The sequence below is a fragment of the Mobula birostris genome, chromosome 3 (assembly GCF_030028105.1).
Source record: "Mobula birostris isolate sMobBir1 chromosome 3, sMobBir1.hap1, whole genome shotgun sequence".
Classification (NCBI taxonomy): domain Eukaryota; kingdom Metazoa; phylum Chordata; class Chondrichthyes; order Myliobatiformes; family Myliobatidae; genus Mobula; species Mobula birostris.
In genome coordinates this window covers 162,124,935-162,140,410 of record NC_092372.1, presented here as the reverse complement: position 1 = coordinate 162,140,410, position 15,476 = coordinate 162,124,935, and the positions used below count along the sequence as shown (strand labels likewise).

The 15,476-nt window shown below is 41.1% G+C and overlaps 1 protein-coding gene across 3 annotated transcripts in view; it reads right to left on the bottom strand.

The window, feature by feature from the left end:
* ezh2 (enhancer of zeste 2 polycomb repressive complex 2 subunit) overlaps positions 1-15,476 on the bottom strand; it is a 149,508-nt gene that overhangs the window by 32,234 nt on the left and 101,798 nt on the right. For all 3 annotated transcript variants that reach the window (XM_072253595.1, XM_072253593.1, XM_072253594.1), the window contains exons 9-10: positions 9,482-9,573; positions 8,089-8,329 (exon numbers count right to left, since the gene is read on the bottom strand). In XM_072253595.1, the coding sequence (XP_072109696.1) occupies positions 8,089-8,329; positions 9,482-9,573 (333 nt within the window). The remainder of the gene's footprint in view (positions 1-8,088; positions 8,330-9,481; positions 9,574-15,476) is intronic.

Here is a 15,476-nt window from a genome sequence, read left to right as displayed (position 1 = left end):
TACTTATATAATTCAATTCTTTAACATAACACTAAACTAGGGCGCAATTAATCGAGTCATTCAATTTGAATGGAGATATACAGTATAGTTAGGATACTTCTGAATTTTATAGTTTATTAGGAGAATAAAAGCAAAGTATAGCAGTTATGATTACTCAAGCTTTTCAGGCCATTGGTTTGTGACTATTGTATTTTCTTCCAACTGAGATTTTTGGCCTCTTCCAGTTCTGTGTTTTTTATTGCGTCCTCACCTATTCTTTCTTGCTGCCGATTGGCAGGCTGGGGTCATATGATCTGTTTTTGTGACAGGGAGGGGTTGGGGATTTGAGGTTTGCTAGTTTTTGCTTATTTTTCTTTTTGTGCGGGAGGGATTGCTGTCCTTCTTTCAACTACCTCTATGGTTTTCTGTATTTTATGGCTACCTGGAGAAGACAGACGTCAGAGTTGTATCATGCATACCCCATCACTGAACTATTCCCACAACCTTTGGACTCGCTTTCCAAGACTCTTCATCTCATGATCTCAATATTTCTTGCTTAGTTATATTATTATTTTTCTTTCTTTTAGTATTTGCAGTTTGTTGTCCTTTGGGCATTGGTTATTTGTCCTATTGGGTACAGTTTTTCATTGATTCTATTGTGTTTCTTGTACTTACTGTGAATGGCCACAAGAAAACAAATCTCAGGGTTGGATATGGTGATGTGTATATGAACAGAAGTTGTCAGCAATGTTAACCACATGTTGGGCTTGCATGGTCAACCAAGTTTTCTCATGCATCATGAAGGGGACGAGGAACGACGTGATAAAACCTCAGAAGATGCATCCTCATCCAGGTTTTGCTACTAGATAATACACCATTGGTCCTTCTTAATACCCGACATACTTCTAGTGATAATATTCTGTTACAACTAATAGGAATCTATTTCCGATGGCAATTGTGTCAATAGTGAATAGGTTGACTCTTTTCAATAGGTACTTATGTCAATGGTCTGTGTAAACAGCACTCTGTTATAGCTCATCTGTCATTCTGGTAGATAGCTCTGTTCAGTCACACCTTAGGATTCAATGCAATTTCCTCCCTCCACCCCATGCCACCAAACCTCCAGCCCGCACACCACCATAAATGATTGTTTCTTAATCTATATTCCAAACTCATCTCCAAATTCCTAGACCTAGTACTCTGCACTGCCCTTAGCAACTGGATCCTTGACTTCCCGACCAATAGACTACAATTAGTAAGGATATGCAACAACTCCTCTGCTGAGATTAATCGCAATACAAGTGACCCACAAGGCTACATCCACAGCCCCTTACTCTGCACCCTGTACAATCATGACTGTGGAGCCAGATTCAACTCTAATTTCATTTGCAAATCCACAGATGATACCAAAGTCAGTTGGATCTCAAACAATGAGCATAGAAGGGAAAAGAGAGCCTAGGCATCATGACGTCAAGCCAACAAACTTTCCTTCAATATTAGCACAAATGCAGGGGCTGGTCATAGATCTTTATTTGTATCAATGGTACTGATTTAGAGATGGTTGAGAACTTCAAGGCCCTATTTTAAATATTTCTACTAGAAACATCATGTGTACACTACAGTTTAGGAAGCACACCAATACCTCCATTTCCTCAAAAGGTTAAGAAAATTTGGCATGTTCCCTTATTGACTCTTGCCAATTCTTACAGATGTACTATAGAAAGCATACTATCACATGCATCACAGCTTGGTATGGCAATTTCTCTGCCCAAGATTGCAAGAAATTGCAGAGAGAAGAGAGAAAACGTGAGACTACAGGTGCTGAATCTGGAGCATCACAAAAAGCTGGCGGAACTCAGCAAATCGGGTAGCATTTAGGGAAGGAAATGGACAACCGGCATTTTGGATTAAGACTTCACCTGGGCTCAGCTTGTTAAACCAATCCAGTCCACCATGTAAACTAACCTCCCTTCCACTGACTCCACCTACACTTCCCATTACCTCAGGAAAGCAGACAAAATAATCAAGTGACCCCTTTCATCCTCGTCATTCTTTTTTCTCCCTACCCTGTCAGGCATAGGATACAAAAGCCTGAGAGTATGTACCGCCAGGGTTAAGGACAGCTTCTATCCAGCTGTAATCAGACTCCTGAACAGACCTTTCATGCACTGGAAAAAAAGGGAACTCTTGATCTTCCAGTCTACCTTGTTGTTACCTTTGCACTTTCTTTACCTGCACTGCACTTTCCCGATAACACTTCATCCTGCAGTTTCCTTTTTACTACCTCAATGTAAATAGAATAATCTGTTTAGATGCATACAAAAGTTTTTCACTGTATGTACATGTAACAATAAACTAACTGAGTATCAAAGTAAAATGTTGCAATTCAAACATTTAGAAATTATGTAGTATCTTGCCTTACAGAAGTCCAAATATTCCATCAAATGGTTGATTGTTCTATCTTCCAAGATAAAATCTCAGAATTTTTCCAGACTTGCTAAATGTGACTTGCCTTTCTGATTCAGACCCATGCTGATTCTGCCCAAATCCTTTCATTTTCTAAAAATCTTGTTACCAATTAGTAATCCTCCACGACCTGGACCAATACTGTGATGCTGTGTGGAGGCTTGCGTGCTTCAAGGACTCCAGCAGGCAATGCTACCTCAGGGCCATTCACGTTGGAATGCCTGTAGACGAGATGCCAGACAAAGACTGATCCAGTCCAGGCTCCCGAAAGGACAGATCCGCGTCTGCCCCTCACGAGCCACACTTCATCACAAATCAAGCCAATTAATTAGAAGTGTGAAGAGGAAGACACCGGACACACAAAACAACAATAAACAACTGGTAATTAATTTCAGTATTTTCCCTACCAGAGCAACAGGGTACCCGATCTAGTGATCCCGTTTCTTCCATTCCTCCTTTGCTAAATAGTGGGGTTACACATGCTACCTTTCAATATGTGAAACTGTTCGAGTCAAGTCGATTCCTGGGCAACAGCTCTCAGTCCTGTTAATTTTACCATTAGCAATTCCTTTAAACTCCTCACTCACTTGATTTAGAGTTTTCCACTAATTTCAACAATTGTCTCTGTGAAGGAAATACAAAATATTGGTATAATTTTCTTCCGTTTTCTTAATGCCAGCAATATTTATTCTGTTTTTCTATAGGGGACCCTCTCCTACTATAGGAAACATCCTCTTCACATCCAACGGGTTTCAATGAGATTACCCCCTCATTCTTCTAAATGCAAGTACAAGGCATCAATTGCTCCTCATACATTACCCATTTTATTCCTGAGATCATTCTGATGAACCTCCTCTGGACCCTCTACCCTGCCAGCATATCCTTTCTTAGAAAAGGGGCCCAAAACTGCTCACAATATTCCAAGTGCAGTCTGAGCAATGCCTTACGAAGCCTCAGCATTCTATCTTTGCTTTTATATTCTGGTCCTCCCAAAATGAATACTAAAATTACATTTTCCTTCCCTACCACTGACTCAACCTGCAAATTAACCTTCAGGGAATCCTGCAGGAAGGCTCCCAAGTCCCTTAACACCTCTGATTTCTGAAATTGCTCCTGCGGAGCATCAAGAAAGCTCACCTCTGTCGCAGGATACTGACGGACTTTTACCACTGTACCACTGAGAGCATACTCACCAACTGCATCTCAGTGTGGTATGGCAATTGTCCCATATCAGACCGCAAAGCACTCCAGCGTGTGGTGAAAACTGCCCAGCAGATTATCAGCACCCAATTGTGCCACAGTGCCAGAGGGATCAGTGCTAGGTCCATTGTTATTTGTCATCTATATCAATGATCTGGATGATAATGTGGTAAATTGGATCAGCAAGTTTGCTGATGATACAAAGATTGGAGGTGTAGTAGACAGTGAGGAAGGTTTTCAGAGCCTGCAGAGGGACTTGGACCAGCTGGAAAAATGGGCTGAAAAATGGCAGATGGAGTTTAATACAGACAAGTGTGAGGTATTGCACGTTGGAAGGACAAACCAAGGTAGAACATACAGGGTTAATGGTAAGGCACTGAGGAGTGCAGTGGAACAGAGGGATCTGGGAATACAGATACAAAATTCCCTAAAAGTGGGGTCACAGGTAGATCGGGTCATAAAGAGAGCTTTTGGTACATTGGTCTTTATTAATCGAAGTATTGAGTATAAGAGCTGGAATGTTATGATGAGGTTGTATAAGGCATTGGTGAGGCCGAATCTGGAGTATTCTGTTCAGTTTTGGTCACCAAATTACAGGAAGGATATAAATAAGGTTGAAAGAGTGCAGAGAAGGTTTACAAGGATGTTGCTGGGACTTGAGAAACTCAGTTACAGAGAAAGGTTGAATAGGTTAGGACTTTATTCCCTGGAGCGTAGAAGAATGAGGGGAGATTTGATAGAGGTATATAAAATTATGATGGGTATAGATAGAGTGAATGCAAGCAGGCTTTTTCCACTGAGGCAAGAGGAGAAAAAAACCAGAGGACATGGGTTAAGGGTGAGGGGGGAAAAGTTTAAAGGGAACATTAGGGGGGGCTTCTTCACACAGAGAGTGGTGGGAGTATGGAATGAGCTGCCAGACGAGGTGGTAAATGCAGGTTCTTTTTTAACATTTAAGAATAAGTTGGACAGGTACATGGATGGGAGGTGTATGGAGGGATATGGTCCGTGTGCAGGTCAGTGGGACTAGGCAGAAAATGGTTCGGCACAGACAAGAAGGGCCAAAAGGCCTGTTTCTGTGCTGTAGTTTCTATGGTTATGGTTCTAATTGCCCACCATTGAGAACATCTACCATAAACGCTTGCCTGGGCAGGGCGAAAAGCATTATCAAGGATGCATCTCACCCTAACCATGGACTTTTTACTCTCCTCCCATCTGGTAGGCACTACAGGAGCCTCTGCTCCCACACCAGCAGGCACAGGAAGAGCTTCTTCCCTGAGGCTGTAACCCTGCTGAACCTCACATCACAGCGTTAAGCAGTATTGAACCCATATTGTACTGTCTCAGTACTTTTATATTTGTGTGCTGTAGCACTTACTTTTTTATTCGCAGTTATTCTGTAAATAACACTATTCTTTGCATTTCTGGTCAGCTGCTAACTGCATTTCATTGGCTTTGTTTCTGTACTTGGCACAATGACGATAAAGTTGAATCTAATCTAATCTAATCTAATTTAGAAAATGGTCTATGCTTTATTCCTTTGACCAAAGAGCATGTTCATACAGTTCCCTACACTGTATTCCACCTGCCACTTCTTTGCCAATCCCATTAACGTGCAAGCTCTCCTGCAGACTCCCTGCTTCCCTCGCACTACCTGCCCCTCCACCTATCTTTGTATCGTCCACAAAGCCATCAATTCCGTCTCCCAAATCTTTGGAGTATAATGTGAAAAGCAGTCCTAACACTAACCCCTGCAGAATACCACTAGTCCCTGGTAGCCAGTCAGAAGTGGCCCCCTTTATTCCTTTCTATCCATGCTAGTATCTTTTTTGCAACACCATGAGATCTTGGCTTGTTAAGCAGCCTCATGTGCGACACCTTGTCAAAGGCTTTCTGAAAACGACATTCACTGGCTCTCCTCTCCTGCCTGTTATTTCCTCAAATTTCAGCTACGTCAGGCAAGATTTCCCCATAAGGAAACCATGCTCCCTTTAGAATACTATTTCTTCTTTGCATGTATTAATCTTGTGCCTTATAATTTTCTTCCAGAAATTCTCACCATCATCCCTGCTAGTGCTCACTTCCATTCAGCTTTGGCCTGCTCCTCTCCCATGCTTGTACCAGTGCTTTAACTTCACTGTAATAGGTCTGATTTTACCTTCTCCCTCTCAGACTGTAGGGTGAATTCCATCATACTACGATCATTGTCTTCTCAGGTTCCCTTTACCTCAAGCTTCCAAATCAAATCTGGTTCATTACACAACAGCCTAATTGTCTTTCTCTTAGTGAGCTCAACCACCATCTACTCTGAAGAGCCATCTTGTACAAACTCCTTTTCTTGGCATTTTCTTAATCTACCTGAATAATAAAAGTCTTTCCCATCTCCCATTGTAATTTGTACCCCACATCCTGGTTACAGTTTGGAGGCCTGTATATAACTCCCATCAGGGTCTTTTTTTCCCTTGCAGTTAACTATATCCACAAGGATTCTACATTTTCTGATCCAATGTCATCTTTTCCTAAGGATTTGATTTTTTTTTAAACTAACAGAGTCACTCACCACCTTTTGCTTACTGCCTGTTCTTTCAATATAATGTGTATCCTAGGACGTTAAGCTCCCAATTGTGATCTTATTTCAGCCATGACTTGGTGATCCCACATATCATTACTACCAATTTCTAACTGTTAACAGCTCATCTACCTTATTCTGGATGAAGCTAGCTACTAAGGGAAAAATAATTGAGACATATATAATAACACCATTCAAAACACATTTGGCTAAGTCCATGGATGGGAAAGGTTTAGAGAGATTTGGGTCAAACACCAAATGGGTCGAGCTTAGATGGGCACCTGGATTAGCACAGGTCTGTTTGACTCTATGCTGCTTCCTCAATACGCCGAGTTAAAAAACTAATCTCTTATACACTCAATGAAGTCGTCCTGCACAAAATTTGCGCAGTCCATAATTAATTTTAACAATGCTTTCATCATACAACCATAGTTACATGATCCAAACATGAACATGAAATAATGGTGGGCCATTTAATGTTATGACCATGATTTAAATATGAAGAATTCTGGCATCAATTCTCAAGTCATGACTTTAAATTAAACACAAATGAAGACATCATTGTACTTTACACATCATCTGAAAGAGCACCTTGTCTGCAATTCATTTTTGTAGCATCTAAATAAATATTCTGATCACAAACCACTTTAGAAAAAAGATCTCAGTCTAAAATAAATCAACCCAAAAGGATAATTTAGACATGGAGCGCCACAATCCCATTATACATAGGAAATATTGCCACTTTTGTTAAAACTAGCAGATATCAGAAATACAAAGACAATGCCCAGCAATGCACACCAGGATCAATATACCCTCAGTTGACACTTTATTTATTACACCTATACACCTCATTAATGCAAATATCTAATAAGCCAATCATACAGCAGGGACTCAATGCATTAAAAAAATGCAGATATGGTCAAAAAGGTTCAGTTATTTTTCAGACCAAACACCAGAATGGGGAAGAAATGTGGTCTAAATGACTTTCACTGTGGAATGATTGTTAGTGCCAGACGAGGTGGTCTGATACCTTAGAAACTGATGATTTTCTGGGATTTTCACGCACAAGTCTCTAGAGTTTACAGAGAATGACAAGAAAAACAAATAAAAGTGAACAGAAGCTCTGTGCACAAAAACGCCTTGTCAATGAGAGAAGTCAGAGAATAGCTAGACTGGCTCAAGCTGATAAGTTGACAGTAACTCAAATAACCACGCATCACAACAGTGGTGTGTAGAAGAGCATTTGTGAATGCACTACACATCGAACCTTGAAACGGATGGGCTACAGCAGCAAAAGATCACAAACATACACTCAGTGGCCACTGTACAGGAGATACCTGAGAAAGTGGCTACTGAATGTATATGGAATAAACTATCCCCATTTAATTAGAAGGGAGAATTGGGCATTAACTTCAACACCTGATTGCCAAAAATATCAAAACCTCAATTTACACCAGCCTCTCAATACGTTAACAGATTAACTCACACGCTAGAGCAAAACAAGGTGATAGAAATATGCCGCACCCTTCTGAATGCTAACTAAACTCAGGACAGCACAACTGTTATGGAACACACAGTAGATTACTGTAATAATTAGGAAATCACTTTCAAAATGAATGCAAGTGAAAATTTGATGAGCTGTTGCAAAGAGCATCTTTGAAGATGTCTGCATTCAGGAAAATCACATCATTTTCTACTGAAATCCTTAAAAGTTTGACAACTCATGTTTTCCACATTTTGCCATCATTCCACTTATTCATTATCCCAATGCTCATTAATCTACACTGGCTTTCATTCTAACAATGTGTTCAAATCTTTACAAGACTTTGTCTCAATATCATTTAATTGATCAAGGCAAATATAGTTTCCCTTACCAGAGGAGCTTGTAGTATCATCCTTTTTGTCTTCTTCATCTTTATCATTTATCTCGCCACCAGTGTCTGTTCCAGCCTCTCTGTCACTATCTGTATCCTTAGCCTCAGATGGGTTTATTGTTGGTGTGCTGGGCCGGCTTGTACCATTCGGATGGCGTCCTCTACGACGACCACCTGGACGTTTGGGTGGTGTTTTTATTCGCTCAGCTGTTAAGGCCACTGCAAAATCTTTTGCTCCATCCTAAACAACACAATTGTGATTATGATTATGTGTTAGTCGCTGAAAATACATTTACGGTACACTTTGAATAAAAATATCACATTTATAAAATGTTTTTAGCATACAAATATTACCCAATTGCCACAGGATGTAGGAGACAATAATTTGTCATCTGCAGAATTTGCAATGGGCATGCATGGATCATAGGGCAGGGGTAGATCAGGACCATAAGATTCATCAGAAACTACTGTCTTGGGGTCAGCTTGCGTCAAGTTGCAGCCTGGTGGACTAGGATGTTGTGACACTAAATGACAGTAGAATTCTTTTAAGTAGCCTGACCATAACTGGATTAATAAGCCGACTTCACTGCCGCAAATCGGATCAGGTTACTCCCCTTCAATTTGCTCAAAATTGACTTATCAGAAGTATTGGCGAAATATTTGATGCAAAGTAAACTTTCCCATTAGTGCAACGTATAAGGATTGTGTTTATGTTTCAAATCCAAAATAACTTACATTGCGTAGCAGACCAAGAAAAAACGAGATAACAGCCCTATTTAGTCTCCATACCATGGCATGTGTTTTTGGTGATAGCCCCTCACACTACAAGTTCTTTGTTCAGACTATGGGTAGAACATGCTGGTGAACTTTTAACATAACAAGTCGTGACATTAAAGTACCGTTATAAAAAGGATAATGTCTGTCATCCTTTTTATAAGGGTAAATGGAATCTTTCACATCACTTTCAGGAGATCCCAAGATAATTCACAGCATGAAGAAACTCTTGAAGAGCACTCATTTCCGTAACGCAGAAAAAGTGATAGCCAATTTAATAACACCAAACACCCAAAGCAATGTTACAGTGTAACACTGGGTAATGACTGTAGTACAAATATTGACCAGAACATTAGGGATACCACCCTCCTCTTCAAAATGCCGTAGGACGTTTATGCTCTTCCAAGAGAACAAACAGGGCCAGTTTAAAATATCAAACCATTAACATCTCAGTACTGTACTGAAATTAGCATAGTCCCCAAGAGGATCAAATGGTTCTCAAAGCATACTCTTCAGGTTCAGAAGTGAAGTACCATCACAGGTGCTACAATGCACAATTTACTACAGATTCGCTCTCCACTTTAATACAAGATAGAAAAATGGATGGAAAACTTCTCACCAGAAACAAACAACAATCTGGTCCACATTGCTCTGTCTCTGCTCGGGTCTCAGGAGTTTTTCGTTTATATGTATTAGGAGTGGCGTGAAAAGCTGGATTAGAAACATAATCGCTGTCAATTTCTTGAACATTTAATATAACAGGTTAATTTCAAATCTTCAGAAATAAAATTTGAACATAAAATTTTTTTTTTAAAGAATACCCAATTGTTATAGAAACATAGAAACATAGAAAATAGGTGCAGGAGTAGGCCATTCAGCCCTTCGAGCCTGCACCGCCATTTATTATGATCATGGCTGATCATCCAACTCAGAACACCGCCCCAGCCTTCCCTCCATACCCCCTGACCCCCGTAGCCACAACGGCCATATCTAACTCCCTCTTAAATATAGCCAATGAACTAGCCTCAACTGTTTCCTGTGGCAGAGAATTCCACAGATTCACCACTCTCTGTGTGAAGAAGTTTTTCCTAATCTCGGTCCTAAAAGGCTTCCCCTCTATCCTCAAACTGTGGCCCCTCGTTCTGGACTTCCCCAACATCAGGAACAATCTTCCTGCATCTAGCCTGTCCAATCCCTTTAGGATCTTATACATTTCAATCAGATCCCCCCCTCAATCTTCTAAATTCCAATGAGTACAAGCCCAGTTCATCCAGTCTTTCTTCATATGAAAGTCCTGCCATCCCAGGAATCAATCTGGTGAACCTTCTTTGTACTCCCTCGATGGCAAGGATGTCTTTCCTCAGATTAGGGGACCAAAACTGCACACAATACTCCAGGTGTGGTCTCACCAAGGCCTTGTACAACTGCAGTAGTACCTCCCTGCTCCTGTACTCGAATCCTCTCGCTATAAATGCCAGCATACCATTCGCCTTTTTCACCGCCTGCTGTACCTGCATGCCCACTTTCAATGACTGGTGTATAATGACACCCAGGTCTCGTTGCACCTCCCCTTTTCCTAATCGGCCACCATTCAGATAATAATCTGTTTTCCTATTTTTGCCACCAAAGTGGATAACTTCACATTTATCCACATTAAATTGCATCTGCCATGAATTTGCCCACTCACCCAACCTATCCAAGTCACCCTGCATCCTCTTAGCATCCTCCTCACAGCTAACACTGCCACCCAGCTTCGTGTCATCCGCAAACTTGGAGATGCTGCATTTAATTCCCTCATCCAAGTCATTAATATATATTGTAAACAACTGGGGTCCCAGCACTGAGCCTTGCGGTACCACACTGGTCACCGCCTGCCATTCTGAAAAGGTCCCGTTTATTCCCACTCTTTGCTTCCTGTCTGCTAACCAATTCTCCACCCACACCAATACCTTACCCCCAATACCGTGTGCTTTAAGTTTGCACACTAATCTCCTGTGTGGGACCTTGTCAAAAGCCTTTTGAAAATCCAAATATACCACATCCACTGGTTCTCCCCTATCCACTCTACTAGTTACATCCTCAAAAAATTCTATGAGATTCGTCAGACATGATTTTCCTTTCACAAATCCATGCTGACTTTGTCCGATCATTTCACCGCTTTCCAAATGTGCTGTTATCACATCCTTGATAACTGACTCCAGCAGTTTCCCCACCACCGACGTTAGGCTAACTGGTCTATAATTCCCCGGTTTCTCTCTCCCTCCTTTTTTAAAAAGTGGAGTTATATTAGCCACCCTCCAATCCTCAGGAACTAGTCCAGAATCTAACGAGTTTTGAAAAATTATCACTAATGCATCCACTATTTCTTGGGCTACTTCCTTACGCACTCTAGGATGCAGACCATCTGGCCCTAGGGATTTATCTGCCTTCAATCCCTTCAATTTACCTAACACCACTTCCCTACTAACATGTATTTCGCTCAGTTCCTCCATCTCACTGGACCCTCTGTCCCCTACTATTTCTGGAAGATTATTTATGTCCTCCTTAGTGAAGACAGAACCAAAGTAATTATTCAATTGGTCTGCCATGTCCTTGCTCCCCATAATCAATTCACCTGTTACTGTCTGCAGGGGACCTACATTTGTCTTTACCAGTCTTTTCCTTTTTACATATCTATAAAAGCTTTTACAGTCCATTTTTATGTTCCCTGCCAGTTTTCTCTCATAATCTTTTTTCCCCTTCCTAATTAAGCCCTTTGTCCTCCTCTGCTGAACTCTGAATTTCTCCCAGTCCTCAGGTGAGCCACTTTCTCTGGCTAATATGTATGCTTCTTCTTTGGAATTGATACTATCCCTAATTTCTCTTGTCAGCCACAGGTGCACTACCTTCCTTGATTTATTCTTTTGCCAAACTGAGATGAACAATTGTTGTAGTTCATCCATGCAACCTTTAAATGCTTGCCATTGCATATCCACCGTCAATCCTTTAAGTGTCATTTGCCAGTCTATCTTAGCTAATTCACCTCTCATACCTTCAAAGTTACCCCTCTAAGTTCAGAACCTTTGTTTCTGAATTAACTATGTCACTCTCCATCTTAATGAAGAATTCCACCATATTATGGTCACTCTTACCCAAGGGGCCTCTCACGACAAGATTGCTAATTAACCCTTCCTCATTGCTCAAACCCCAGTCCAGAATAGCCTGCTCTCTAGTTGGTTCCTCGACATGTTGGTTCAAAAAACCATCCCGCATACATTCCAAGAAATCCTCTTCCTCAGCAACTTTACCAATTTGGTTCACCCAATCTACATGTAGATTGAAGTCACCCATTATAACTGCTGTTCCTTTATTGCACACATTTCTAATTTCCTGTTTAATACCATCTCCGACCTCACTACTACTGTTAGGTGGCCTGTACACAACTCCCACCAGCGTCTTCTGCCCCTTAGTGTTACGCAGCTCTACCCATATCGATTTCACATCTTCCCGGCTTATGTCCTTCCTTTCTATTGTGTTAATCTCTTCTTTAACCAGCAACGCCACTCCACCTCCCCTTCCTTCATGTCTATCCCTCCTGAATATTGAATATCCCTGAACGTTGAGCTCCCATCCCTGGTCACCCTGGAGCCATGTCTCTGTGATCCCAACTATATCATAATCATTAATAACAATCTGCACTTTCAATTCATCCACCTTATTACGAATGCTCCTTGCATTGACACACAAAGCCTTCAGGCGCTCTTTTACAACTCTCTTAGCCCTTATACAATTATGCTGAAAAGTGGCCCTTTTTAATGCTTGCCCTGGATTTGTCGGCCTGCCACTTTTACTTTTCTCCTTAGTACTTTTTGCTTCTACCCTCACTTTACACCCCTCTGTCTCTCTGCACTGGTTCCCATCCTCCTGTTGTGAACTAACCTCCTCACGCCTAGCCTCTTTAATTTGATTCCCACCCCCCAACCATTCTAGTTTAAAGTCACCTCAGTAGCCCCCGCTAATCTCCCTGCCAGGATATTGGTCCCCCTAGGATTCAAGTGTAACCCGTCCTTTTTGTACAGGTCACGCCTGCGCCAAAAGAGGTCCCAATGATCCAAAAACTTGAATCCCTGCCCCCTGCTCCAATCCCTCATCCACGCATTTATCCTCCACCTCATCGCATTCCTACTCTCACTGTCGCGTGGCACAGGCAGTAATCCCGAGATTACTACCTTTGCGGTCCTTTTTCTCAACTCCCTTCCTAGCTCCCTATATTCTCCTTTCAAGACTTCATCCCATTTCCTACCTATGTCATTGGTACCTATATGTACCACAACCTCTGGCTCCTCACCCTCCCACTTCAGGATATCTTGGACACGATCAGAAATATCCCGGACCCTGGCAGCAGGGAGGCAAACTACCATCCGGGTCTCTGGACTGCGTCCACAGAATCGCCTATCTGACCCCCTTACTATCGAGTCCCCTATCACAACTGCCCTCCTCTTCCTTGCCCTACCCTTCTGAGCTACAGGGCCGGACTCTGTGCCGGAGGCACGGCCACTGTTGCTTCCCCCGGGTAAGCTGTCCCCCCCCCCCCAACAGTACTCAAACAGGAGTGCCTGTTGTTAAGGGGCACAGCCACCGGGGTACTCCCTATTACCTGACTTTTCCCCTCATAGCACTCATAAAAAAAAAACAAGGCTCCCTCAATAGGCTTCTGCCATTTGATGGGTCAAACAAAATAAGATTAGGTTTGCTGTCTGCACCTCAACACCTATCTACACTTACCTGGGCTACACCAGATGACTGGCCTTCCACTTTGTGATGGACTGAAGGACTCAACTCACTATCCTAAGCCACCCATATACACTCTGCACTTACAAATGTTCCTTCTCATTGTCAGAGATGTATAGGGAAGAAAAAGGCTCTTCAACCCACGTCTGTGCTAACCATCCTGCTTATCTATAACCCTACATGCCTGTATTAATTCAATATGCCTCGACGCCTTGTTCATTCAAGTGTCTGTGTGGATGCCTCTTAAGCGCGCTTATATCTCCAGCACTTCCGATGACCATTGGTAATTTCCATAACGTGTTTGCTGATAGATATAGCTCACTTACTAGCATTACACTGGCCAAATTGACTATAATTCAATTTCAATCAGAAACTAGAGAACCACTAAGAAGTTATTTTGAATATTGAGAAGCAGGAGAAAAAGTTTCTAAAGGAATAAAATCTTGGGAATGAAACATTTACCCTTTCACAATAACCACAGCAGATCATTATGGGAAATTAATATTCATTTATTAACATTTATGAATGATACTTTATTAAACAGTGTAATGTTCAATCTTTAGTATTTTTAGCTTTAACAGGATAAACCTACAATTATTAAAATACATTTAATTTTGAAAATTCTGGAGGAAAAATAATTTTGTTATTGTGAAATGACTCTCAAGCCCCCAAACCTTTTTATCTCATTGAAAGAATCATTTCTATAACATGGTTTTGTATAACATAAGGCCTCTTAGAAATGCAAATGTCACATACAAGCTATTTTGTTCAAAATATATACCCCTCAGATCCCCTTTAAACCTCCCTCTCACCTTAAACATATGCCTTCTATTTATCCTAAACTAGTCATCATCTGTACATCCCTGTCATATCTTTTCTCCACCTTCAGGACTCTAAGAAGAATACCACCGGTATCTCCAGTCCAACTTTATAGCCAAATCTTTCATTACTAACATGATCATAACAATCTTCTAAATTCCATGAGACATTAACATCCTTCCCAAAAGATAAGTGACCACAGTTTAAGTAGAATACTCCAGTTATAGCCTAGCCATTATTTTCTGTACAGTATATTCAGCATAAATTTTCTGCACACCATTTACACATTCCTGGATCCTATATATAATTTATTTGATGCTTTTCCAAAACACCCTGCCATTTTCAAGGATTTATTCATATATAACTGCATACCTCTGTTCCTGCACACCTTTTAGAATTGTGCCATTTGATCTGCTTTTTTTCTGCTAAAATGTTTCACTTAAATAGAGAGTGAAATTTCATCTGCAAGTCTGCCCATTAGTGTCATCCTGCAGTCCAGTATTATTACCTTCAGTGCTTTATGTCATTCCCAAACCTGGAAAATTTTACCTAATGCACCACATCCAAGTAGTGGTAGTGAAAAAAAACAGCACAGACCTCAGGTAACATCTACCATCTAACAATCTGAAATAATCATTTACCACTAGTCTCTGCCTTAAAGCCAATTACATATCCACAGTGTGACTGACTTCTGATCAGCTTCTGAAAATCAAGCAGCTAACAATTATTTCATTTCCCTCAACAAATTTTAATTTTCTTGATGAAGGAACAATTGGGGATGTATTGTCATGTATTATTACTATTAGCACATCTGTCCCCTGTTCTCCTTTGTCAACCCAAATATCCAAGAGTGCCTATTAATGTTTCCCAATTATTCTTTCTAAAAGCTTCCTTCAAGGGAATTTAATCTGACTGGCTACATACCATTCCCTGTGCTGTTTTTTGAACATGGGTATTATATTTGCAATTCATCCTGCATGCAACTCCCATACACCCAAGAAGGATTTGAAGAATGGGACAACCAT